A 26409-nucleotide genomic window follows, 5' to 3' on the forward strand; every position below is an offset into this window, starting at 1 on the left:
CCTTAGCAAAATACAGCCAGTTCACACTCAGGCAAACCTCAAACTGAAACGTCCCCGGTTAACCAATGAAGTTTTGCCAAAATGCTTACTAAGTCCTGGCTCTAGGAGCCTGTGTGATGTGGAATCGCCAAGCTCGAGAAACAGATAACTGCCCCTTCCTTTGCCGTGGGGTTGCATTCCAGTGGGTGCTCAAAAACAGTTTTCATCATGTCATACGCTATGCTTCTTTGTTAGAGAATTCTTGTTGATTTTCTAAAAATTATGTTTGTTTGCGTGCCTCTCAGATGCACAAAATGCATTCTTCATGGTTTTTCCTATCACTGCTTAGGTAGCATAGAGAGTTACGTGCTACAGAAGCGTGGCATGGATGAAAGTAACAATCAAAAAGAAACAGTACGTTTTCTCCCATCCCTGTAAATCTGATCTGTAAATGCAAAGAATGTGAGGCATGAACATAAGAAATTGAAGAATTTTATCTAAAACTTGAAAAAGAAAAATTGGCATATCATATGATAAAACTTTAACCAATCTAGTCTCAAGAAGGAAAACCTTTTATAGAAGACATTTCTGAACCCCCATCTGAAATATATATCTTTAGGGCAGTGATCATCAGAAACATAACAGAGTCCTGTGGAGCTCAGTTTTATTGTCTTGCATCAGTGAACATTCCTCAAAAGCATAGAGCATCACTAATGGAATTATATGTTTTCATGCTATAATTACATTTGATTTTTCCTGATATTTCTGTAGGCTTTTTGTTCATGGTTCCATGACTAGATGGAATATTTACAAGTTTTCTGTGTCCTCAGCCTATTCAAACCCCCCACCCCCACAACAAAGAGAGAGGGAGTCTAGAAATAGGAATTTTTTACAGGAAGAAGACACATGTATATTTTTAAATTTTTTTACCTCCAGAGATTTTCTTTCAGCAACAGCAACAAAAACATAAACAACAACAAAAAGAAATAAGAAAAAGAATTTTATATTTGAAGAAAACAGAACAAGAGATCCCTCTGAGTTTTGAAGCTCCTTGAGACACAAAATGGGCACTTCATATTTTTGTCTTCGTTCTTGAATGAATACTTGTTGGATAAAATGTAATTTATTTGACCTTTGGGTACGTTGCTCCAAATGATCCTGTGACTGGAAGACAGATGAATCTAGCATAGAGTCATACTGACCGGAGGACATAACACCGAGATGCCATCAAATATGTGAACCAGGGCTTCCCTGGTGGCACAGTGGTTGAGAGTCTGCCTGCCGATACAGGGGACACGGGTTCATGCCCCGGTCCGGGAAGATCCCACATGCCACAGAGCGGCTGGGCCCGTGAGCCATGGCCGCTGGGCCTGCGCGTCCGGAGCCTGTGCTCCGCAGCGGGAGAGGCCACAGCAGTGAGAGGCCCGCATACTGCAAAAAAAATAAATAATAAAAATTTTAAAAATATGTGAACCATGAGTCTCTGTTTTTGAGAAGAGAGAATGTCTAGCTATGAAATCCACAGAAATCTCCAAGAAAGAGACGTAAACAGTTGGAAAATTATGTTGGCACCCAACATACTATGATTGTCCTCTCATCTTCTCCCACATCAAGTCTTAGCTTTGCTCAACATCTCTGTGACCTTCTCCTCTCTCTCCTTCTCAGCACTCAGTTCCTATTCTGTAGGTTTTCATCACTACAGAATATGAGGCTGACATTCACTTCAAACATGGTTACACTCTAAGGTTTCCCCCCTCAAAGCATTATGGAAGTACAGAGGGAAAAAATTGGTTGTTGCAGTATAGGTGTGGCATAAAGAGGGTCTTCTTGCAAAGTTGAGGAAGTTCGGGGGTGTTTATGAATACTGCTTGACCTGACCTGGGTTGCATATTCTTATCATAAATTGAAGTAACGTCAGCATTACATTTCCCCAAGTTTAAATACATTTCTTGAAATGCCATTTATTAGAACATTGAAAACACAAGTTTTGTTCTCTCTCCTCACATCCCTACAGTCTGGCTCCTGGCCCAGCCACTCAACCCAAATCACCCTCTAAGGTCTTCCAAAATAACTTCTCAGCCAAAACCAATAGTATCCGTCTAGATCTGTCAGCCTTATTTGAAACCATTTTCTTCTCCCTGCCAACACCCATTCTGGTCTCAAATTCTGAGGATTTGTCCCTTCCAGGTTTCCTCTTTTCTCATCTCCAGAGTCACATCCAGAGCTGTTCTCCTTTAGAGATATTCCAACTCTGATCATTTTAAACACAAGGTTTGTGCATGACTTATTTCCCTAGCCCTAAAATAAAGGTCTTACTTTTAAAAATAAAGTCTTACACCTCTCTCTTCCAGGCTTTCAACTGTAATTAACTGTGATAAAGTACCAACTCTGGTCTTCATTCTCAACTCCTTGCTGCTGTGTAATCTCTTAGTTTCTATAAAGAAAAATTAAGTCACTTTGACTTTTTACTAATCCCCTTACTTTCATTAGACTTCTAGATGTATATATTTTATTTTTATATATTTCTATATTATATTTACTCAATTAATGTTCCTTTAGCCATACTCCACCCTTCCCTCTTCATCCCTAGTCAAATGCAGGTTAGATCAGACTCTACACATATTCAGATAAATATTGCCTGTTGATCAAAATACAATTAATAATGAAGTTAGAGCTGCTCTGCCAGCTCTTTCTATCCCACCTCCAGACGATATCGTCTGCTCTCGTCCTATAAACATCCAATAGACCTACTTTTCTCTCTTTTCTACTTATTTGTTGTCATTCTTAAAAGGACGTCCTTTTCTCTTGGTAACAGATCTGCTCCATTCTTCAGTGTCCCATCCAAGTACCTTTCTCCAAAGGACTTTCCATGGAGTGTATGTAAACTGGGTCCTGTGAACTAGCTTGCTTCCTTCCTCCTCCACTCATGAATGTATAGCTTTATGTGAAAATGTATCTAAGTCATTTTTCTGTGCATATAAAGTCCTGTAAATTCACAGATGTAGCAGTATATTTAATATGTTGTAGATAACCCTTTAGAAAGGCACCTTTTCTGATAATTGGGAAATCTTTTGCATCTTAGGTTAAAAACCCAAACAGGGCTTGCCTGGTGGTGCAGTGGTTGTGAGTCCACCTGCCGATGCAGGGGACACGGGTTCGTGCCCCGGTCCGGGAAGATCCCGCATGCCGCGGAGCGGCTGGGCCCGTGAGCCATGACCACAGAGCCTGTGCGTCCGGAGCCTGTGCTCCACAATGGGAGAGGCCACAACAGTGAGAGGCCTGCGTACTGCAAAAAAAAAAAAAAAAACCCAAACAGTCTCCACCTCCTTACCCCCTACAGGCATATGCACTTAAGATAATTTTAATAATAACTGTGGTTACTGAAAATTTACTTCATTATATGTGCATTTCCTTTTCAGGATCCCCCCATGGCTGTAACCCTTGGACTCCGAATGGAGGAGATGATTTTTAATCTTGCTGATACACATTTATTTTTTAATGATTTAGAGGTAAGAATTTACAGAGCTAAGAATAGTTGTATCAAACTATTAAAACTCTTATATGGTTTCTATATATGCAGATAACCTCAAGAAAACCAGAAAGATAGAAATTTAGCTCAAGAGGACAGTAAAGTTCCTGTCAAGGGGAGACATTGTATATGCAAATATAAACAAAAGTGAAATTGTGTTAATGAATGATAAATATTTACTGGTGCATATTTAGAACAAAAAGTGCCTCCAAAAAGGAGGTCTGCTTTGATGTCTCATACCATACACCCCTGTCCACTACTCCTGGTCCTTTTGGTGTCTCAGCCACAATTCATTCCATCTTTGTATCAGCATTAGCTTTTCCAGGTTACTAACCAGGATGCAATTTAGGTTAATCACTGCACAGTAGTTAGTCACAGATACTGTTCCTGGTTCTAGCGTGGATCATTAATTTTTAAAATTTTTTTATTGGAGTATAGTTGATTTACAATGTTGTGTTAGTTTCAGGTGTACACCAAGGTGGTCAGTTATACTTATACATATAGCCACTCTTTTTTAGATTCTTTTCCATATAGGTCATTACAGAGCATTGAGTAGAGTTCCCTGTGCTATACAGCAGGTCCTTATTAGTTATCTATTTTATACATAGTAGTGTGTATATGTCAGTCCCAATCTCCCAATTTATCCCTCCCCGCCCTTATCCTCTGGTAACCATAAGTTTGTTCTCTACATCCGTGAATCTACTTCTGTTTTGTAAATATAGATAATCTGAAACCTAATTCTAGACATTATTATTCCCTATTTCTTCCCCTTCTGGATAAAACCATGCAAGAGCTATTTACATAGCACTTCTGACTGGTTTGATTACACTTATTTTCTCTTTTTTTCTTAATTCGTCTTTCCATTTCCAACCTCAAATGAAGAGAAAGTAAAAAAAAAAACAACAAACTAAAAGAACCCAAGAAAAAATAGCCTCAGGATAGCTAAATAAGTACTGTAATAAGGTATATAATATGAGTGCTAATGATCTGAGTTATTAGGCATTCAGATGATAAAATCTGAAATAACTGAGTAACTTGGGCACTGGACAGAAGTTCTTCTCTGTCAAGAACAGCTATGCTGAAACAGATTTCTCTTTCTTTTTTTAAATGACCCATTCAAATTGATTTTTTATCCCATGATTTCACAATGAAATTAAAGTGTTTATCTATAATCACATTATGAGTGAAGATGGGGATTATTATTACTGAATCTGCTCCTTGTGTTTGACATTTTATATTGGGCTTTCCATTAATTAATTAGCAAACTTTTGGAATAAATATGTTTATCACATTATTTTTGTAGAGAAGAAACTGTAGGGCTCACCAGCATAAAAATCATGTCTAAGGCTACTGCTAAGTGATAGAACTGGGATTTGAAACTCTGGAGTTTGTCTGGCTCCAGAACACATACCCTTTCCCCATACCATGCTGAAATTAACAGACGTGTGCAAGGAAAGTAAGCCAAGTTAGTGCTTTGAATAAGTTTTTTTTCAATTGACAAGGTCTTAAACCCAGTTTTAGTTGCACCTGAGGCATGAGTAAAAGATGTGTTGTTCAGTATATCCCGTAAACGTATGTGTTGGAAACCTGTGTAATAGCATTTTCTTTCTTGTTCTCTCTGCAGTGAGTCACTGTTTTTACTGGATAATAAAATTTAAATTCTGTTTAAAGAGGTTTTATTTTTTTCTTTAAGAGACACTATGAAAGATCAGTATTCTTGAGCAAGTCTTCCAGTTTTAGATAATAAGAAGTAATAATCACGTCTCTAAAACCTGATTTAAATTAATCTTACTACTTATTACTGTCTACTGTATAGAATGATTTTATATATACACAATAATAGGAAACACACTTTAATCTTTTGAGAACTTGAATTTTTTACACATATATGGTGATAATTTTTTAGGTTGATTTTTCTGTTGGGTAAAATGGACGAGTCTCATTCTAAAAAGAATTCTAAGATTATTACTCCTCTCAAGCCTGTAAAACACACAAAAAAGAAGTTTGATATGGTTTTATCCAAGTTTTACAGTTTTATTTCATTTCATTTCTTATTTTTTACTAGAAATAAATGAAATAAATGACTCTAGGTTTTTAGTGGCACATTAGAAGCCAGATGGAATACATTTACCATCCAGCTTCTAACAGAACACTAAGGTGAGAACATATGATGAATTTGAATATACCTTTAGAAAGTTTGATGTGAATATTGGCATATCAGAAACATGTGGTCAGCTATGGTGCTTTAAGAATTTCTATTTTGGATTTGATACTATATAAAATATATCTTTCAAATACCCAACAGGATCTCAGGTAGAAATAGTAACTGAGAAAATATTAGTATTGACTTTCTCGTCTATGATTATAGCTTTTTAGTTGTGCTTTAGAATATGATAAAAATTCCATTTTACTCAAACACTAAAACTTAGTATCCAACAATAATGTACTAGATCAATGAAATGATTTAGTCTCTGCATATAAATTGATTGAGTTCTCAGATGTGCACACACCCACGTGCACACACATCCAGGTGCCCAAGGAAACTCAGAGGTTTATACTAACTTAGGTGAGATAAACAAACAGTAAAACTAATAAAATCTAAGCCATAGCTTTCAAGATCATTCAGTACAGTTACATACATATCCACTATACTTCTGTATCTGATTTTGAAACTTTACTTTCTCCCAGTTTTTTATTTCAGTAAACCTCTTATAAGCAAAGATTGTCATGAGCTTCATAACTGGTATTAAGCTATGTCTGCTTCTACTGACAAAGAGAATTCCTCAAGAGAATAACTTCATTAGCCTATTATGTGATTTCCCCTTGTGTATTTAATCTCTCAGGGTTTCTTTTCTTAACCTAAAAATCTAATTTGAGACTCAAATCCTTCAGTAGATACTGCAACATATGTAGTAGCAGCTGCTCTCACATAATTCCTTAAAAGATACAAATTTAAATCCTCTTAATAGATACTTCGCTACATCCTGTCCAACTGCAGAGAAGGCAAATGCTCACACCACTGTCCCTAAGAAGTGAATACTCTCTGTTTAAATAAAATGTTATTTCAGTTAAAATAACTTCCAGAAGAGAAGGCACCAGGGAGTTTGGGCTAACAAAAGTGAGAGAAGACTGCTATGGATTATAACTGATACAGATCAGTGACAACTTTGCGGTCACCTTATAAGACAAAATTAAAGAATTTAAGATTAGTGTCAGAATTATTCCAAATGTTTGAGTTCTTTCACTGAAGTTTGTTAAAGCCAAAGCATGACACTGTTTTTACTATTTTGTGTTTTGTCAAAATGTTTCTTATAAAGTTCCTCTGAGTGAACACTAATTGAAGAACAATTATTTAGATTTTTCTAAAAATGTAAGTGATTGAAGTTCAGGTTTCTTTCACTGGACTGTAATCCTTGGGCAATGGTCCAGAGTCAACAAGCATAGTTAACTAGACATAAATTTAAAGAGAAGTTCCATTTGGAAAAACCTCAAATATAACTTCAAATATGGAACTCACGGTCCAATAAGTTTGATATACTGATGTCCTCAGGAGTAAAAAGTAAATTTGGGGGCAAAATGTACAAATTAATCATATGAGTTAATACTTGAAATGTCAGAGGAATTTCTATAAAAATTAGATGGGAGGATATTAAATACAGAAATTACTTGTAATTCATAAGATCCCCCTTTTTTAATATCATTAGTTTATTATAAAATTATGGAAATGTTTTACATGATAAAAGATTTCAGAACCTCAGTGGAATCAGAAGCTTCGCATGATTCTGTTTCAATAGCGGTTTAATTTGGTCTTCGTCCTTACCAAGAACGTCACCGACTCAAGAAATAATCCTTGTCATCGAGAACTACTTTGCTGCCTCAGTATTCTGGAAGAACTTTTATTTTCAACTTTCATACTAACTAGTTAAATCTCTTCACCCTTTCCTTTAGAACCCAATCCAAGAGCTACTATGGTTGCTTGCAATACTTTTCCCTGAGAATTTTCTGGAAGCATAATACCTTCTTTGGTTAAAGTTTGGGCTGTGCTCCTTTCAACAAACACTCAGTCAAAATGGGGAAGAACCTCTCTAAATGCCTCTCCTGTAGCCTCAGCCCATACTCTGTTCTCTTGCCTTCCCCTCCAATCTTAATATAAATATCTTCTTACAGTCCTTACCATCTAGAATATTATTATTTTTATCACCTAACTTTATGTTAGAAAATTTAAATGATTGTGGTAATTCTGTCATGAACTACATTTGTTTAGAGTTCTGCCATTCATTCAAACAAAGAAGTGTTGAGTGGTTACTTCTTGCCAGAGAGTGCCTTAAGTGTGGGTATAGCATATCTGGGAGACCCAAACACCCCCCTCAGGGAGCTTCCAGTCAGATTAACTTTTTGAGGACCTTCCTTACTTATGAATATATTTATTCAAAAATTACTAAACCTATAATTTATGTACATAATATGAACCTTTAAAATTAGTTTACCTGGATTTTCAAGTTATGTACTAAAATTGTATTGATTGAGCTACTCACTAAGTTTTATATTTTAAAAGAAACCTGAGCCAACTAATTTATCCTCAGACTGCAACAAGATCTAATATACTCAGTGTGGAAAGCTAGAGATAAAATATTAAATATTTCACCATCAGATACTTCCAAGTCCTATAATGATTATAAATAGTAGCTGAAAAGTCTTTAGTATGGCATCTTATTTTCAAATTTAATGATTTTTCAGAATTGATTTTGAATGATGAACACTTAATATATATAATCAGACTCTGTGAGTTTGACTGTAATTATCTGAGGGGAAAAAGTGAGGCCCAAAAGGCTAAACCATACTTACTCTGAGGTTAGTAAACTAGTTATTGAAACGCCCTACCGAAATTCCACCTTCACATCATGTACTATTTCACTGGAACTATGCAGATTATTTGAAGATAGAAGAGGACTCTTAGAACAGCAAAGAAGAAATGAATTCTTTTCCAGAAAAGTTACCATTTGTTCTGAGTACACTATAACTTAGGTCAAGTATGTGGGCGTATGTACCTAAAGTTTATTTTCCTTTGAATTTGTAGCACATTGGAGTTGGTAAATCTTCATTACTCCCTTTTACTTTCAGTATTCTTTTCAGTTGAAAGACTTAAAACAACCACAAAAAGTGTCAGCTTCTATAGTTATTAGCTTTTTGCTGGTTGAAAGACCAGGACTTTTAAAACAACATTAGCATGATTCTTTTCATGGTGTCACTGGCCCAGCAAAAAGGAAGTCATAGAAATTTAACAGAACACCGTAATCATCAAGCCCCTCTGTTGCTGCTCCAAAAATAATAAATAATAGTAACCACTGAGGTGTTCAGCCCAAACAAGTTTTGAGTATCTTCAGATTAGCTTTGCTTCTATACTTAAGTATGCTTAACAGAAATGGTGGAAAGTGATCACCAGTGATTATTGTAAAGATTCAAGAGAATTCCTTATCAATAATTTTAAGATTAAAATTATTTTTGTATTTGCTCTAAAGAAACTCACATGCCATATGTTTTCAGGCCCCTTTTAAGGTCCTCTTCTGGATTTAGATCTTACAGAGTAGAAACGGTGCCATTTCCCAGCATGAGAGGGTGGGATGGGTGGGCAAATGCTGCCCTCTTCTGGCCATGGGCTGATCAGGTGGAAAGATGGAAAAAGGTTCAAACATGGTGACAAGCATCATTTGAAAAACGGCTCTTCCAATGTTTTTAACAGGAGTGTGATCAAGTTCACATAGATGATGTTTCCTCTGATGATAATGGGCAAGACTTAAGGTAAGCCATGCCTTTCAGTATGCTCTTTCCTACAGAAATTCAGCTGTGAAGTTTTGCACATGTAATTATTTCTTTTATTTCTTTTTAATGTATTTTGGGTGTTGCAGTACCTACAGTTTTGCAACTGATGGCTTCCATGCAGCTGCAAGTAGTGCAAACCTTTGTTTGCCAACAGGTGTAAGAGGAGGGGTTGACTGGATGAGGAAGTTGGCTTTTCGTTACAGAAGAGTAAAAGAATTATACAACACCTACAAGAACAATGTGGGAGGTATGTGTGGCTTTTACAATTTAATAAAGGTACTGCAGATAGAGGTACAATTTAAACTGTAGTTTCAAGTTTCATATTAGGAACTATCCTTCTGTAAGATAAATTACCAAGAGCTCATGCTGGACGACAGTGAGCCAGAAATTTTAATTTCTTAGAGTTAGTGGGGGAAGAAAAATCTAACTGCAAAATAAAACGTGCAGCACTGTCAAAGGAATTGGGAATTCTTTGTGCCCAGATGTTTGGTCAAGATTAATTGCAGGGCAGAAATAGAGACACAGATGTAGAGAACAAACGTATGGACACCAAGGGGGGAAAGCGGGGGGGGGGGGATGAATTGGGAGATTGGGATTGACATGTATGCACTGATGTGTATAAAATGGATAACTAATAAGAACCTGCTGTATAAAAAAATAAATTGAATTAAATTTTTAAAAAAAAGATTAATAGCAGGACATTTATTTTTCCCTTCCTCAAATGGGACGCTTTCAGTGAAAACCAGACAAAGGAACTGATACAGGCTGTGGAAAGAAGATCTGTCTAAACACAAGAGCCCTAGTCAGTGAAGCAGAATTGTTAGCAATCATTACCTTTCTGGAATGCTATCAAAAATAAATGCAAACTGTGCTTTATGTCATTTTGAAGACTTCAACAAGTTAACTTTATCCTGTCAAAAACTGCATATTATCTGACAGTATATCTTTGCCATGTATAGTGTTAACTATATCATAGTTTTTATAAATTCAAATACTCTGTAGGTAGTATCTAAACCATTTTGTACTCATTCATATATTACAGGTGATATCAAAACCTGTGACATCAAAACTTAGATCTTGGATGTGCTTCTTGGTATAATAAACCTTGATCGTCTTTATTATTAGGATCAATTTTAGGGCAACAAGATCGTAGGATTAGTTATGAGGTCACTTAAGATTCTTCTCTCAGGGCTTTTTGTTTGTTTCTCTTTTTAAAGAAAAGAGGGATGGTTGAGGAGTATAAACCAGAATCTAAAATTGAAATAAGACAGCTAAATATATATTTGTGCATGCTATACATGTGTATATTTACATATATGTCATAGAATACAATATAGTAAATAAAGTTTTCATCTATAAGGTATATACTACACCATACACATCTTAAGGTTGGCTGTGTGTCTATTGGCCTTGTATCCCAGTGCCTAGCTAGCTTGAAGCACATAATAGATGCTCAATAGATGTTCAGTAACTACAAGAGAACCAAAACATGTAGAACCATAGACAGTAATAATGTTAGAACCAAACCGGAGCTTAGATATGGAAGATCTTTATTTCCAAATGAGAAATAGTCTCCTGCAGGCTACTAACCTGCCCATGCGTTTAGACAGGCAACTTAGGTTTCGTAATTCACTCTAACACTCTATACAAGACATTTCTGTAAAATCAAATAAATAGGTATTCTATTTAAAAGCAATTGAGGGTAATAACTTTAAGACAAATATCCCTTTGGGAAGTCTGAATTAACTTTTATCATTCAGGCATGTTATTATTTCCCTCTTAAAGGGTATTATTAAAATTATTTTAAAATTAACAAGATTACTAGTAAATAATCGTATAGCTTAAAAAGTTTAAACAATGAGATATTAATCCATTTTTTGTGATATGTTAATATCTCTTTATTGAAATAATGACAAATGAGGCTCAGTAGAAACTATAAATTTTGGTTTAAAAATTTATCCACCAAGGACTCCCCTGGTGGCGCAGTGGTTAAGAATCCGCCTGCCAATGTCGGGGACATGGTTTCGAGCCCTGGTCTGGGAAGATCCCACATGCCGTGGAGCAACTAAGCCCCTGCACCACCACTACTGAGCCTACACTCTAGAGCCCGCAAGTCACAACTACTGAAGCTCGCATGCCACAACTACTGAAGCCCGCGTGCCACAACTACTGAAGCCCTCGCTCCTAGATCCCATGCTCCACAGCAAGAGAAGCCACCACAATGAGAAGCCCGTTCACCACAATAAACAGTAGCCCCCACTCGCCACAACTAGAGAAAAGCCCGTGCACAGCAACGAAGACACAACAGAGCCAAAAATTAATTTATTTTTTTAAAAAAGTTATCCACATATAAATGAACTCTTAATATTCTGAAATATGATTTAACTAAGGAACTTTATTTTTTAATAGATTTACATGATCTTGTTTCCTCATGAAAGCAACAGCTTTTTCAATAAAATTAGTATGCCTACTTCTTTTCTTATCCTAACATCAATGTAGTTTTCAACCATCGTCTATAGCTGTATCATAGGCTTCAGGATTTTAAACAAAATTCTTAATTCCTTTGTACAAAACAATGTATTTCTGACAGCTTTAGCACTAGTATTAGAAACAAATTCTAGAAAACTCTATAGCTATATGCGATAATGTCATTATTACTGTTTCCAAGTGGTAATGGTTGTGATTATTAAGAAACTAAACATTTTCAGACAACCAAAATATTTGAGGTTTGTATCCCTAGGCTGGTAGACCCCTACTTCTTCTCCAGACCTATCCTGTCAGTCTTCTGGAGTAGTTGTCAAAGCTCCTCAGGTGATTGGCATTCACCGTGCCAGATTCTAGGATCAGTGAGGGCCGAGACTGGGACCCACACTTTCACTGTTATATCCCTAATTTTTAGCCCAGAATGTGATGTGCAGAAGTTGTTCAATAAATGTTTGTGGAATGGATGAATCAATGGATAATCAGTTCTGAAATGGAAGATCAGGGTTGATATCAATCTCTCTCTTTTTGATATAGGTGGGAATAAAAATCATCTGGAGTAGACAGAAGGAAGACCAAACTAGGCATCACAGAAAAATGTTCATCTCTTGACGCTGCCCTACTTTTCTGTGTTGCAGGACTTCTTGGCCCTGCCAAGAGAGATGCGTGGCTGCAGTTGAGGGCTGAGATTGAAGGTCTGACGGACTCCTGGCTAACAAATGCACTTAAATCTTTATCAATTATTAGTACTAGGTAAGTGGTATTGTTGCAGTTTCTATATTTATTGTATTGAAGATGTAGTTCTAATAGCATAGCATATATCAAAATGTTTTAATTCCCAGATTTGTTTTAGAGTTTGAAGGGACCTAAAATTCACTGTGTGTGTGTGTGTGTGTGTGTGTGTGTGTGTGTGTGTGTGTGTGTTTTGGGATGGAGGATGGGGGTTGCTGCTTCTCAGAATAACTGGGAGATCCATCTCTTTACTGTTCTCTCCTCATGACCCCTGATAAACCCCATGGGAATGTCATTTGACTTTCAAATTTAAAAAAAGCACTCTGTTGGTGACAAAGTACAGAAGATGATGGCAAAAAACACAATACTGTTTATACAATTAGTGCATGTTTTTAAGTCTTTTATGCCATTATAGAGAATATACGTAATTTGAACACATCAAAAAAATCAAGAGAAAGCTCCTGAAAAACTTGTAACCTCTGTGTTGTTTAGTTCAAACGGTGAAATGCTGACTTGTTAGTGTGGATAATAGAACTGAATTGACATAACTAGTTGTGTACCATGTGCCATAAATGCTAATTAATAATATAATTCTGGAACATGATAGCTAGTAGGGTGGGAATGAATCTTTGTTCTATCCTGTTCCTTAGTTTTATTTCTGTGTTGGATGAATAAATAAAATCATGCTTAGCAAATGTGTGGGTAACACAAAATTCAGAGAAGAGCTAATATTTGGACTGATTGAATCAAGATACAGAGAAACCTTAGCAGGGTAAAAGGAGAGTCTAATCAGAACATGGAAGTAAACGAGTGTGTCCCAAATCCCTCACATGTCTTTTAACCATGTGGCATGACAAGCCACTGCATTTATAGCAGAGTCTCTAAATGGAGAGGGGAGGGGGCAGTAGATTCCCGGGTCAGGCTGGGGAAGCAGAACGGAGTACTTTGCTCAGTTCTGGGCACCTCATTCCAGCAGGGGCTGTGACATATTTGTAGCATCTTGTGTCCAGCAAAGTGGCCAAAAGAGTTTAGGCTGTGGAAACTACAGAAAAGGAACAGTCAGAGGGAGGAACCAAGGAGTTTAATCTGAAGAAGAGCCGTGTATGGAACAAGGTTACCAATTTCAACTACTTGAGATGCTGGGCTGGAAATAAATTACATTTCTCTCTGCATCTATGCAGGAGAGAGTTGGTCCCAATGAGTGGGAAGCTGGGGAAGGGAGGTTCTGGCTCCATGTGGGAAGAATTGTCTAACAATTAAAGCTGTTTTAAAATGGGACTTGCTGCCTTGTGAGCTCTGTGCAGTCACAGAGACATGGAGACCGAAGGGCAAGGAAGCTGGGATGTGAGGACAACAGCCCCTAAAATCGTGTGTAAAATGTAGAAGGTGCTTTCATTATTTTTAAAGAGGTCTCCTAGATAGTTAAACACCAAAGGGTATTACATTACATTGTATGTGTTACATTATTACATTATCTATGTGTAGCCATTGTATATTATATATAGATTATTATTAAACACACAGGTATGTGATATAAATAACTAACTAACTAAATAAACGTATGACAAGGAAATTAAGGGGAAAAATAAATCATTATACATTGAAGTTTTAAGTATCATGAAAGCTGCCAAGTTATCCACATCTATTACCTTATTGGTAAATTTCACAAACTCTGTCAGAAGACCAGATGTTTACACCAAACACTGCTGAATTATGTATCAGAGCCTGTGGCAAAGTGTGTACCCGTGACTCTAATTCCTCTTCTAGGAACGTAGTCAAAGGACATAATCACATGCATAGGAAGACTTTATATGGAAGGTAGCATTGTTTACGATGCTGAGAAATCAAAACCATCTAAGTGACTAAGCTTAACTTTAAAAAATGGTGGTGTTGGGCTTCCCTGGTGGCGCAGTGGTTGAGAGTCCGCCTGCCGATGCAGGGGACATGGGTTCGTGCCCCAGTCCGGGAAGATCCCACATGCCGCGGAGCGGCTGGGCCCGTGAGCCATGGCCGCTGAGCCTGCGCGTCCGGAGCCTGTGCTCCGCAACGGGAGAGGCCACAACAGTGAGAGGCCCACATACCACAAAAAAAAAAAAAAAAAAAAAAAAAATGGTGGTGCAGCCACAAGATAGAGTAGTTTGCATACATTATGTTTTGTTGGAGGGGGAGCATGATGGACAATATGACATATATAAACAGGCTCATGATAAAAACAAATGAAAAAAGTAAGATGTAAGATTACACATACAGTATGATCCTAATGGGAAAACAACCTACATGCAAGCTGAAAATCTGAAAATAAATGCACAAAATGGGGACAGCAGTTATCATCTCCGGATGGTTAAATAATTGGTGCTTTTCATTTTCTTCTTTATATTCGTCTGCATTTTACAAGTCTATATATGCAATTTATAAATGTATGCAATGTTTGTAATTGAAAATTACAATGCATTATAAATTGCATATAAATATATGCAATGTTTGTAATTTATTAGATTTCAAAACCACATCTATAAATTTAAAAAGCCCGTGCTATCTTTTATTCCACCGTGTTTTCATTCTGTAACACTCATCTATATATGACATTGAATAACATCTTATTTGGATGAAATATGATGTAGAACCTTGTGTCACAATACAGTAATGTGTTTGTGTATTATTCTTAGTAGTCTGCCATTATTTGGGGAAGTTTTGTCTGATCAAAGGCAAGTCACTTTCTAGCTTTTTATTAGTAAAATTTAATATTGTATTCATGATACTTATTAAACTTCTACCTCTAGAAGTCTTTGTTTCTTTGTCCCATATAAATTGATAACCTCATCATTTGGTCTATGGAGATAATTTAGAAATGAAAATGTTTTAAAAGGCTATCATTATAAAGGTTTTATAATTGTTTTTAAATAAATTGTAGTCTTCTTTACACATGATATGTCTAAAGAATATAAAGCATAATATGAAGAGTACTGGGGCCTAAGCATATACATACCTATGAGAGTTTAGCACTCAACTTGTCCTTCTAAGTTGCCCTTGAGACCAGTTTTCTGAAAATCAGTCTGCAGAATTCTAGAGAATATTGTATCAGCCCTTACAAATATGTATTAAAGGCTCATGATACAAAATATCTAGTAGAGAAAGGTGCATAGCTATATGCCTTCTGATTCCCAGTTTCAGGTGTGTGGTTTGAGCCCCTCCAGGCGGGACAGCTCAATTTCCCTGTAATCCAGAAGGAAGGGCCACAGTCCCTTCTTTTCCCTGACTCAGGCTAACAGTCTCCCCTCTCTTGGTGTTTCCTTTATCTCACCTTCCCGGCTGCACCCTCACCCCCCATCCTGTCTACTGTGAAAGAAACAGATGTAAGTTGCAGAGTGGGAGATTCTCACTCTCAAAGGGTAAGGCCTTAGTAGATGGATTAAAACAAGGCCCATTAAATGCAGTTTGCCCTTGGTTGTTAGAAGGAGATTCAGGAACTCAACCCCTTCTGTTCTAAATAAGAATCCTCTCTATTTTTACTTCTTCAGGATGCACCATTTGTCGGTACCTTGACTGGGACTTTCTGGGCTGTTTCTTGCACAAAATCTAAAAACTCCTCTTACACATCCCATCACCTCCTCCCTTCCTGTGTCCTCTACTTTCCCAGGCTCTAAAAACTCTGGGACATGGAGTCCTATCACCCTAAAAAATACCTTACCTGCCTCAAATAACAAAGCCCCTTGTGACTCTTTGTATATGTGCAAATTTTATGAAAACTGCTGATGTGCATACTTGTAAAACTCAGAGGTAAGCCATGCCCCCTTTACTAATCTTTCCATGATTGCCGCTGGCCGAGGTAGGTATCCTGTGAGGTTCCACAGGGACCTGAGGAGATCTTGGTTATAGAACACATTTCTTATTCGCAGGGGTCTATTTACTTGTCTCCCTCCCTGTCTAGCTTGTGATCTGGGTAGGAGGGCAAACTTATTTTCCTTCACTTCCTTCATTTTGGGATGTATTTCTGGCATCTGGCATTGCGCCTACGAGGTGATAGGTACCATAAACAACTGTTGAATATTGAAAGGGTAGATTATCAGGGACTGTTCATTATGGAATTGAAAGACTGCAGGATAATTTAAAATTTGTACTGTTAGACGTTATCTAGTATTAGAAAACAAAAATGCCTGTTTCCTCCTCATCTTAGGAGTAACTGCGTAAATGTCTTGGTAACAACAACCCAGCTGATCCCAGCACTTGCGAAGGTTCTACTCTATAGTTTAGGAGGTGCTTTTCCCATTGAGAATATTTACAGTGCAACTAAAATAGGTAAGAAAATTATTTCTAACTCCGTGTGAAATATGTTCGTATCTGTTTTGGGGGATTTTCTTAATGTGTGTCTCCACATGATTCCCTCTTTCATCAATTTTGCTGTAAGAATATCAAGCAAATTTGAATAGAGCTCAAATAACAAAGTCCCCTGCAACTCTTTCAGCATGTGCAAACTTTATGAAAACTGTTGCCTATGAAATTCTGAACTCGGTATCTGGGTAGCTCTGATTCTTTATATATACATATACATTTATATTATATCTGTATTTCATTATGGCACATGTTACCTAAATAATATACAGTACCTTTAGCCATAGTATTTAATATTTTACCTAACATGGTATATGGTATTACATCCTTGCATATGCAATAATCTAGATCTAAGATAAAAATACTGTTTTGGCATTATAAGGGAGTGTCAGATGGATTGAACTAGTAACCTTAATTCCAGGGGAAAAAAAATTCATGAATCAGAAAACATAATTGGAGCATTCATAACATATGAATGGCTGGAAATCCACATTTCCAGAAACGTTCAGTAGCAATCAAAGAACTACAGCCTTGTTTATTTAGATCATAGCTATCTGTGAAGCCATCTTTGACTTTAAGTGCCTTTCACAGGCTCTAAGACTTCTAATAAACTTTCAAAAACCGAAGCTCATCAACTTCCTCCATCTTGAAAGAGTTAAAAGAAAACAACTCATGTATTCTGTTGTCTGTCAAGGAAATGCCTGGGGAAATAGATGGGTTGTACAATGTGCCCTGAAGGTCAACAAACAGGCTCTGGCGGCTTGACAAGAGTTCAGAATCCTAAAATCCCCTACCAGAAATAACCTGCCCTGGGCCTTGCAGAGTTCTGGTATTGGCACAGGCAGAAAGAGCCCCCAGCTACAGCTGTTTGGGGAGTATAGTTAAAGAGAGGCAAGCTTTCATAAAGTAAATTCCTCATTGTCCTAAGCACTGCCATTCAGAGCCCTGGTACCAATCCCATTCATTTTTTATGTAAGTATATTTATGCCAGCAGGATTAATACATCGAACCCGATTTTGCTTTTTGACAAATCAAGTAGTTTTACACAAGCATAAACATTTCCTCTAGTAAGGACAACATTCTTTCTTATTGGCCAAATTGTTCCTTATCTTTAATCTGAAAAAAAAATCATTTTTATTTTTCCCTTTAAGCTAGTATTTTTTGGAGTTCTGAACTATCAGAGTAAGAAAAAGTGAAAAAGAAGCCATGGCTGAATGAACATGCTGGGAATGAAATTCAGAGAATAATGCCAATGTTGTAAAAACAAAGAACATGTAAAAATTCTGTGGTGTTATTCCCATAGTGCAATCAGAGGATACTAGTGTCACCAGTGCTGTGGCCCAAGCAAACAGCACCCTTAGTACAATTAATCTGAGCAGACTAGCTCCCAGCCACTTGAAGAAAGGAATTGTTTATCAAGATAAATCCATATCTTAGTATTTCCTCTTTCGTTCTAGGTGAACCTTCAGTTTTTCACAGTAATAATTTTAGCTGACTTGTCTATACTAATTAAAACAAACTAGATAAAATGTAGAATTACACAAATAAATGTAAAAACTGATAGTTGCTTGTAAAGTTGTTCCTATAGCCTTTTGATGGACTGAAAGATATAAAAGAGATATAAATTTTTTTTCCGATTAGATACTTAGCCCTACTGACTTTTTTTGGAGTGTGAAATACATTCATTTAATAATCTGTCTTAAGTAAAGACTTAGAGTATTCAACCATATTTGTTGATTTCATAAACCCAGAGTTTGCAAGCAAGTTTAAGTGATTGATGTTCAAGAGAAAGTAACTTAACACTTTATGAATCTTTCGGTTAATGAATGCAATGGCTGGAAGAATAAGCAGTGCATTGTTTTTCAGGCAAGGAAAGCTGTTTTGAGCGTATAGTGTCCAGATTTGGCACTAACATAACTTATGTTGTGATTGGAGATGGCCGAGATGAGGAGCATGCCGCTAACCAGGTAACTTCACTCTGAACTTTATCTTGTTTATCTTCCAGGAAAAGAAAGTTGCTTTGAACGAATAATGCAAAGGTTTGGCAGAAAAGTAGTATATGTTGTAATTGGGGATGGTGTAGAAGAAGAACAGGCAGCAAAAAAGGTAACCTGTTTCAAACAATGTTGGTGTGATCCTTCTAATGCAAGCTTTTTTGTTTGCATTCCTGTAGTTTGGCCCAATGGCAGCTTGACAAATGATTTAAATTTATAGATGCAAAGCAGTAAGAGCATGAGAAGGTCAGTACTTACATTCAAATAAACCATTTGGAGTCTAGCATTTTTTTTGCCTGAAACTTCATAGGAAATATAGGAACATTTAGTTACATTTATTTGTGTGTGTGCTTATGTGTGTTTGTGTGTGTGTGTGTGTGTGTGTGTAATACACACAGATATAAGAAAGATGGGGGGAAAAAAAACGCTTTTGAGCACATGAAGTTCAACAAGATTAAAGACACTTAACGAGCTCCATAGAAAGCCATGTGAGTGGCTCAGTTCTTAGCCTTTTCCCATCCATCCTCTATGCCATATGGTCCTTGCAAGTGCCTAGTAGTAATTGTGCCCCATGATGATAAATCTGAGGGTAGCTTTAATAGATGAAGAAGAAAACTTACTAGAGAAGTTAATAAATGCTATTGGAGTGGGATATATTATTCAAATCCTTTTGTGCTAACTTGTCATAGAGACTTAGAGGCAATGTCCCTTACATCTTCTAGAAGAGTGTTATTTGTTTTGGTGAGTCATTGGTACTTGATTGAAGCCAAGCAGCTGGCTTTGAATATATTCAGAAGATCTCATAGGCCCTAGGTATTTAAATCAGCCTTTTCATCTGGCCCATATTTCTGAAAAAATCAAGGCAATTAAAAAACCATTAACTGGTTGGTCCAGCATCAAAAGGAGAATGATATCAAGGTTGGCCCCAGATACCAGACTATCGATCAACACAACACTGAGATCTACTGCTTCCTTCACTGATTGATAGCAAAATACCATCTAGCCAGGATTAAAGTGATATAATTTATAAAACAAAGCAAAATGATGAATAGGTATTGTTGAATAATGACATGTCAGCATATATTGTTTTACAAGGAAAGAATATTGTCTTTATTATCCTGAGGAGACTTCAAATAATCATCTGATAAAGCCTTCACTAAACACTTGATGTGCTGGAGTGTTTATCTGATTTCTGTCCCCCCTCGCCCTCCCCCGGAAAAAAAACAACATAAACAGTTTCCTAGGAAACTTTATAGTGATACTAGAAAGGTAAAAGATATGATTTATGTTTGTGGTCAATTCAAATCAAGCAAAATGGAGAAAAAGAAGGAGCTTCCACTTTAGAAGGTTTGGTGACGCGTTGGAAGCCATACTTGAAATATTCCATGCTTTTCCATAACATTAAGAGAGTTGTTTCAGACTCATCCTCCCGCAGTGCCCCTCCGTCTTAATTAGCAGTGTCAGTGACCCAAGCTGACGACCACTTGAAATCCTTCCGGTTGCACACAGTTGAAATATCTTCTGGAGTTTGTCAGTGTCCTGAGTCCTTGTTGTTTCAGTTTTTCATATTGGCACCATAATTACACACAACAAAGAGCAGTCAGTGCAACCACCATAGCAAGCATTTTACATGTCTTTTAGCCTATGTGAAATTCACACACATCTAGGTCAGGACTAATAAAATTCGCTTTTCCAAACCAGAAATGGTATATGCCTTTGAAAATTAAAATTTATAAAGTCAACCCCATTTATGCGTGGTGTGAAAACTAGACTTGGTATACCAGTTGTTAACACCTTCGGCTTTAAAGCCAAAACTTCAGGAGAAAAAGGCATGACTCCAAGTGGATAAGAACCTTGGTTAGAATGCTATTTCCAAATGGTTGTTTATGTAGGTACAGTGTTGGTGATGGTGAAGGCTTATAATTCTATTTTGAAACACAGGTGGTTGGCTTCTCTAGTATCCGGAATGCATGCTCTTCTTTGGATGTAGCTGTAATCGCATGTGCAAAAATATAAAGTACTATTTTGCTATTACAAATAGATCTGAGCTGAATTTTTAAAAAGTTACTCCTAGGTGAATTTTGTGCTTTAATTTGACCCAAAAGCATAGTTTGTTTTGTAAATCTAAGAAGAAATTTCAAAGTTTACAACTGAACTCCCCTATAGAAATATATGATGTGAGCCATATTTGTAATTTTAAATTTTTTGGAAGCTGTGTTTAAAAAAAATTAAAAAGAGAGACAGGTAGAATTAGTTCTAATGATATACCAATATACTCAAAATACTATTGTCTAAACACCTAATAAGTATAAAAACTATTCATGTGATATTTACATTTTTAAAACAATTCTAAGTCTTCGAAATTCAGTGTGTATTTTGAACTGGACTTGCCACATTTTGAGAGCTCAATAACCATATTGGGCTAGTGGCTACCATATTGGGCAGTAAAAAACTATATAACAATAGAGATTATTATTTTAATTATTCATTTTTATAATAAAGTGTCTTTTCCATGTTACATATAATATACATATATTTCCATTTTACATGCAAATATATATTCTACAAGATGTGATCAGCCCAAACTTACAAATAAAGCTTTGGTTTTGTTAATTGCTACAGTGCATTATTTCCTTTTTTCATTATTGTCCACAATGAAGTATTTTTAGACATTTTTTTTCCTAATTACAACCCTTCATGAAATTTTAATACCACGCATATACCATTACTGGTATAGCTTTGGAGAGCCACAAACCATTGTAATATCTAAGAATTTTTTCCCCACAAAAACTCATTTTTGTCCCCTTAAGGGGGTGATATCTCCCCCTTGAGCATGCATGCTGGAGTGCTTTCCCTCAATCCCACCCCAAGGAAATAAATCAGGTCAACTCTGCTGGCTTAAATTATTACTTCCCCCAGACAAGTAAGAAACTTGATCATCCCCACATTTTCTTCTACCTTATATAGTCCAGCTTCAAATTACATTTTAATGTAGAAAGGAATTCACCCTCTTCCTCTCAAATCGACAAAAAGCCTTGGATTTAGGAAGTTTATCACTTTTTCTGAGAGATGGACCTTAAGGAGTGACGTAGTAAGTAAAATTTGTTTTCCTCCAGCCACGTAGGATTTTGACGCTCAGCTTGCTTTCCCGGATGCTGAGATTAGTAATGATACTTTCCAAAATAAATATTAAGCTACTTAAGAAATCTCATTACTTTCTTTTATTATCATTAAAATCCAGTTCAGATCTATTTCTCTATTATTTTGACAATACCACATTGATGCTACCAAACCTTCAAATATGATCGTCCCTCCCTTAAACTCCCTCCCTTGAACTTGGGTGAACTACACTTCCTTGTGCAGACCGCTGCTTCACTGAGATAATAGTTATGCTCTCTCTCCATCCCTTCCCCTTCTCTCTCCCATCCCTCCCTCTCTTAACCACACAGCACAATATGCCCTTTTGGAGGATATCAAGTCATTCAGACCTCTTGGCTCTACATCAAGCACTGGAATTAGAGTATTTGTAACTGTGTTCTCTAGCTGGAGATCCGTTTTTTTTGTTTTTTGTTTTTTGTTTTTTTTTTTTTATATTTCAAGTACACTGAATTTTTATGTGTGATTCAATGCCTCTGGCTTTACACATATAAATTGTCTTAAAGGATGAAATCATATTTGGAATGAGAATTCCAGAATGAAGAATTCAGATTGCTGAATGGAATTAAACTTTAGTGCTACAGAAAGGAAGCTCTATGGTCTTATATTTACAACGCTTTAATGGTTTTAAAAAAAAAATCTGTGGAGGTTGCTGGTACACACCGAATGAGTCCTAACTGGAAGCAACAGCTTTAGCAAAGAGCTCTCACCCTGGCAAAGCACCAACACAGGCTCCGTCTGACAAGGTTCAACAACATTCCTCAAAATGGGAGATCTTCTCAGCCCTGAGGTTTGAATCTGACTTTAGCCTACCTAGCCCAGAAAATCTGAATTGGAATGCACTCAGACTGTGTAAGGACAGTCCTATCTAGACCTGTAATTTGTGTAAATTATTGATGAAAGTAATTTACTGTGACTTTATTAGCAGCTGACTTTGAAAGTGGATGCAATTTTTCTTTCATTTGTCGGGGAGGGTAGTGGGAGGGGAAATGGGAATCTAATCATGTCTCTTTTTTAAGTTTGGCAAACAGAATGTTCATACTGATGTGTTGTGCCTTAAAGACAAGACAGCATTTGTGTGTTACAATGTAACTTTGGTTAAAATCTCTGTAGATAATGAAAAACAAAAACCTTTGTGATCATTCTTAAGATGACCAAATTTAAAATTCAAGCTATCAAAGCTTCATAATGCGTCAGCAAGAAACTGAGTATTTGTTGCAATAAGAAAACAATAATAATAAAGGAAAGCTTGTGTTTTATTTGGGTTCTTAATAATTCCAATGATTGTATGAGGCAACTATTGGTGCATCCAACCAGAAGCAGAAGGTTTGGGAAAGACTGTGGGACCTTTACTTAGAAAGTGAAGTGTATGTTGAAACCTCGAGTATCCTTTCTACAGTTTTACTGGAGAAAACTAAGAGCCATATTCATGATGACCTATACTGTTTGGAGTCTGACTCGTTGATACGTCTAAGTTGTATAGAAGAAAATATTCTGATGAAAATCATAAGCAAATATCACCCAAACTTTCTTAGAATATGCATGAACATGGCTTAAAATTCACATTGGGTGAACAGGGCTTAAAATAAAGCTAAGTGCATTTATTCCCAATGCCATTGCAAAAATGAAGTGTCATCGGTAGTGGAAGGTGAATGCCCCAGACGGTTTCTAAGGAAAGAAGTGAATCAATGAAAATTTTACCTAGACTATCATCATAAAATAAATGAACAAGTGAGCCAGATCTTGGCAGCGTTACTGAAGTTACAGCAGTGAAATAGTATCTGGTTCTCTGTCTTAACACATCCATCCAGTTTCTCTCCATTACAGACCTGCGTACCTTAGTTTCTGGCTGTACCACTTACTGCACAATGGACTTCATTCATTGCAAGGAGAGCCTGTCATCGTTGTGTTTGCATGTTTTTTTTTTTCTTGGTGTGTAGCCCATGTTAGGAACACGATACAGGTTCTCCTGTCATTTCGTATGACATGATTTCCCTTGTGGAAATTTAAGACTTCAAGATCTAGGAGTGTTTTAATGGTGACTACACCTGCAGTTCTGTGTTTAAAATGTCACAATGCGGAACTTGCCATCCAGCTACTAAGCAGTGCTCCTAACCAGAGGCTGGTCCACGATAATCCATCATCTGAGGCTTCGGTGGCTCCCAAAAGATTGGTGCTTTGTACACTGATCACAACATTTGCTATGGAAATGTGATTTTATTTTCCAAGCTATAAACCTGTATTTCTTTACTGTACGCTAAGGCCATGTTTACATTGGGCAGAAAGAGATTGAGACCCTATTTTGCAGATTTTAAGATTGTGGTTTCATCACACGTAGACCTTAATCTTAATCTTTAAATTTTGTAGCTTTTGGCTACCTCTGCACCAAGTACTCTTGCAGATAGATTAAGGTTGGAATACTTAATAATAATAATAATAAATCTTACATTTCTATTGGCCTTTAGCTTGAAAATAGTAGTTTTAAAAAATTAAAGAGCTGCATTGATTATCAGTACATAATTCTATTTTGTGCACTAAAACCTTAAATATTTATTACTGTGAACAAAACAAAATTATCTTTACTGTAGAGCCAGGTTCTTTAAATGATAGAATTTTGGCATTACATCGAAATTTTTCACTCTTTTTTTCATATCAGACAGGCAAGGCTTCTTATGCTGCTAAACCTGCAGGTACAGAAAGGAACACCCCTTTACAGGGCAAAGAGAAGAGTCACTGATTTTACATCAGCAGTGCTATTTCCCACAGACCTCTTCTCCGATGACGATGTGTTCAGAAGAGGCTGCCAACCTAAAACCTACATGCTAGGTTGTTGGAGAACAGCTCGTCTGGCACCACCGTGGTGCAGGCCAATGAGCCCACATCACAGTTTGTCCTGTGACTTTGAGCATGCTCAGGCTAGAACGCTTCTCTTCCCCCGCTTAGGAACCCAAGATCCTATTCCTTTCTGATCTTAAAAACAAAAGATAAACCAACAAACAAAAAAGCCCCTTTGGAAGTTTCCATGTTCTGTTGACATATAGGATATTGTGCCTTATTATAAACCAATCTGAAAATGTTTTGTCACGGACATGGGTTTTTGGTTCCTATATGTACAAACTTGTCATATCGCCGGGACAGGTCACCACCTCGTGTTGCACCTGAAGAATAGCAAAACAGGTGGCCCAGCTACAATAATGTCACAGACAAGATGAAGTCATTACACCCTGCAAAGATTTGTAAATCAAATTCAGAGGCAAAAAAATATTTTAGGATCATGCAATTTGTGCACAAAAAGTAGATAATAACACTCTAAAAATGTTTTTTCCCTTAGTCTCTGGTGAGCTAAGATTCAAAATAGTGTCAACAGCATGCTCAGTATGAAGGTTTTTGGGGTTTTTTTTTTTAATGCACATTTGTTTATGACAAGCCTGCATTCTCAGTGAATATGGCATTTAGTATTTCTTTTAAAAACAAACAAGCATCTTGAGCCAAAGTTGCATTTTTGACTCCCAACTATGGTAGCATTATGGAAATCTAACAAAGTCAAGGGTTTCTGTTACGTATTAGTAAAGTATAGATCATTGGGGCCTACATAATTTAAAGAAATGTAAATTAATATTAAAAGCTTGTAAAAATATGTATATCTTTACTATTTCTCAATAAATACCTTTGGAAATGATTCCGTTTTCTTCACCCTCCATGTCGTAGAGTTTCTGTTGTGTGTATTAAGCTTGATTCTAAATAACGTGAAATTTGTATTTAGGCTTCTTGCTGTCTTCGTACCTTCCCTTGTTTGTGCCTAAATTGCATAGTTTGCAGTTAAGGCAAGCTGAGCTGCAACACAGTAAAATGTCACTAATTAAGACTAAAAGTGGGCTGATGTACTGAAAAAGATGTGAGTACCTAGTTTTTTACATACAGGTAGTTACATTAAAGTATAATGCATAATGTGGTCACTAGTGACAGTGACTACATTAGCGATAGATGTATCATTAGTGATAAAATAATACCATTTGGAATATTTAAAGCAAGTTCCCTTTAGATGAATATGGGACATGGTTTATAAGTAGCTTCCAAGAGTGATAAAGGAATGTTTTTCTGAAACAGATATAACAGCTCCTTTATTATCTTGTGTATAGTATTGATTTACTTGCAAGTCTGTTGTTCAAATGCAAACCAAAGGGAAATTTCAGACCAAGCTCTTTCACAACTTTTTAAAACATCACCCTCCAAATTGATGAGTAGGTCCTTATCTCTAAAACTGCACATGCTCATCCAACACTTCTGTCATCTCCCTGCTTTACTGTTAAATAATACTTAGTCCTTATACTTATAGTTATCCAACATGACACATATTTTATTTATCTTTTGTATTAGATGACTCACCTA

At 36.6% G+C, this 26409-nt stretch overlaps 1 protein-coding gene across 3 annotated transcripts in view; it reads left to right on the forward strand.

The window, feature by feature from the left end:
* The window catches only part of EYA4 (EYA transcriptional coactivator and phosphatase 4), a 258455-nt gene extending 232854 nt beyond the window's left edge, over positions 1-25601 (forward strand). For 2 of the 3 annotated variants that reach the window (XM_029223836.1, XM_029223839.1), the window contains 7 exons: positions 3399-3488; positions 9249-9307; positions 9415-9575; positions 12448-12562; positions 16716-16837; positions 18876-18976; positions 22314-22957. In XM_029223836.1, coding sequence (XP_029079669.1) covers positions 3399-3488; positions 9249-9307; positions 9415-9575; positions 12448-12562; positions 16716-16837; positions 18876-18976; positions 22314-22394 — 729 coding nt within the window. In that variant the 3' untranslated portion in view covers positions 22395-22957. Of the gene's footprint in view, positions 1-3398; positions 3489-9248; positions 9308-9414; positions 9576-12447; positions 12563-16715; positions 16838-18736; positions 18838-18875; positions 18977-22313; positions 22958-24814 lie in introns of those variants that run through there. The other variant, XM_029223838.1, reaches the window with a different exon arrangement.
* The last annotated feature ends 808 nt before the right edge of the window (positions 25602-26409 follow it).

The sequence above is a fragment of the Monodon monoceros genome, unplaced genomic scaffold, assembly GCF_005190385.1.
Source record: "Monodon monoceros isolate NGI ecotype Baffin Bay Population unplaced genomic scaffold, NGI_Narwhal_1 Super_Scaffold_15, whole genome shotgun sequence".
NCBI lineage: Eukaryota > Metazoa > Chordata > Mammalia > Artiodactyla > Monodontidae > Monodon > Monodon monoceros.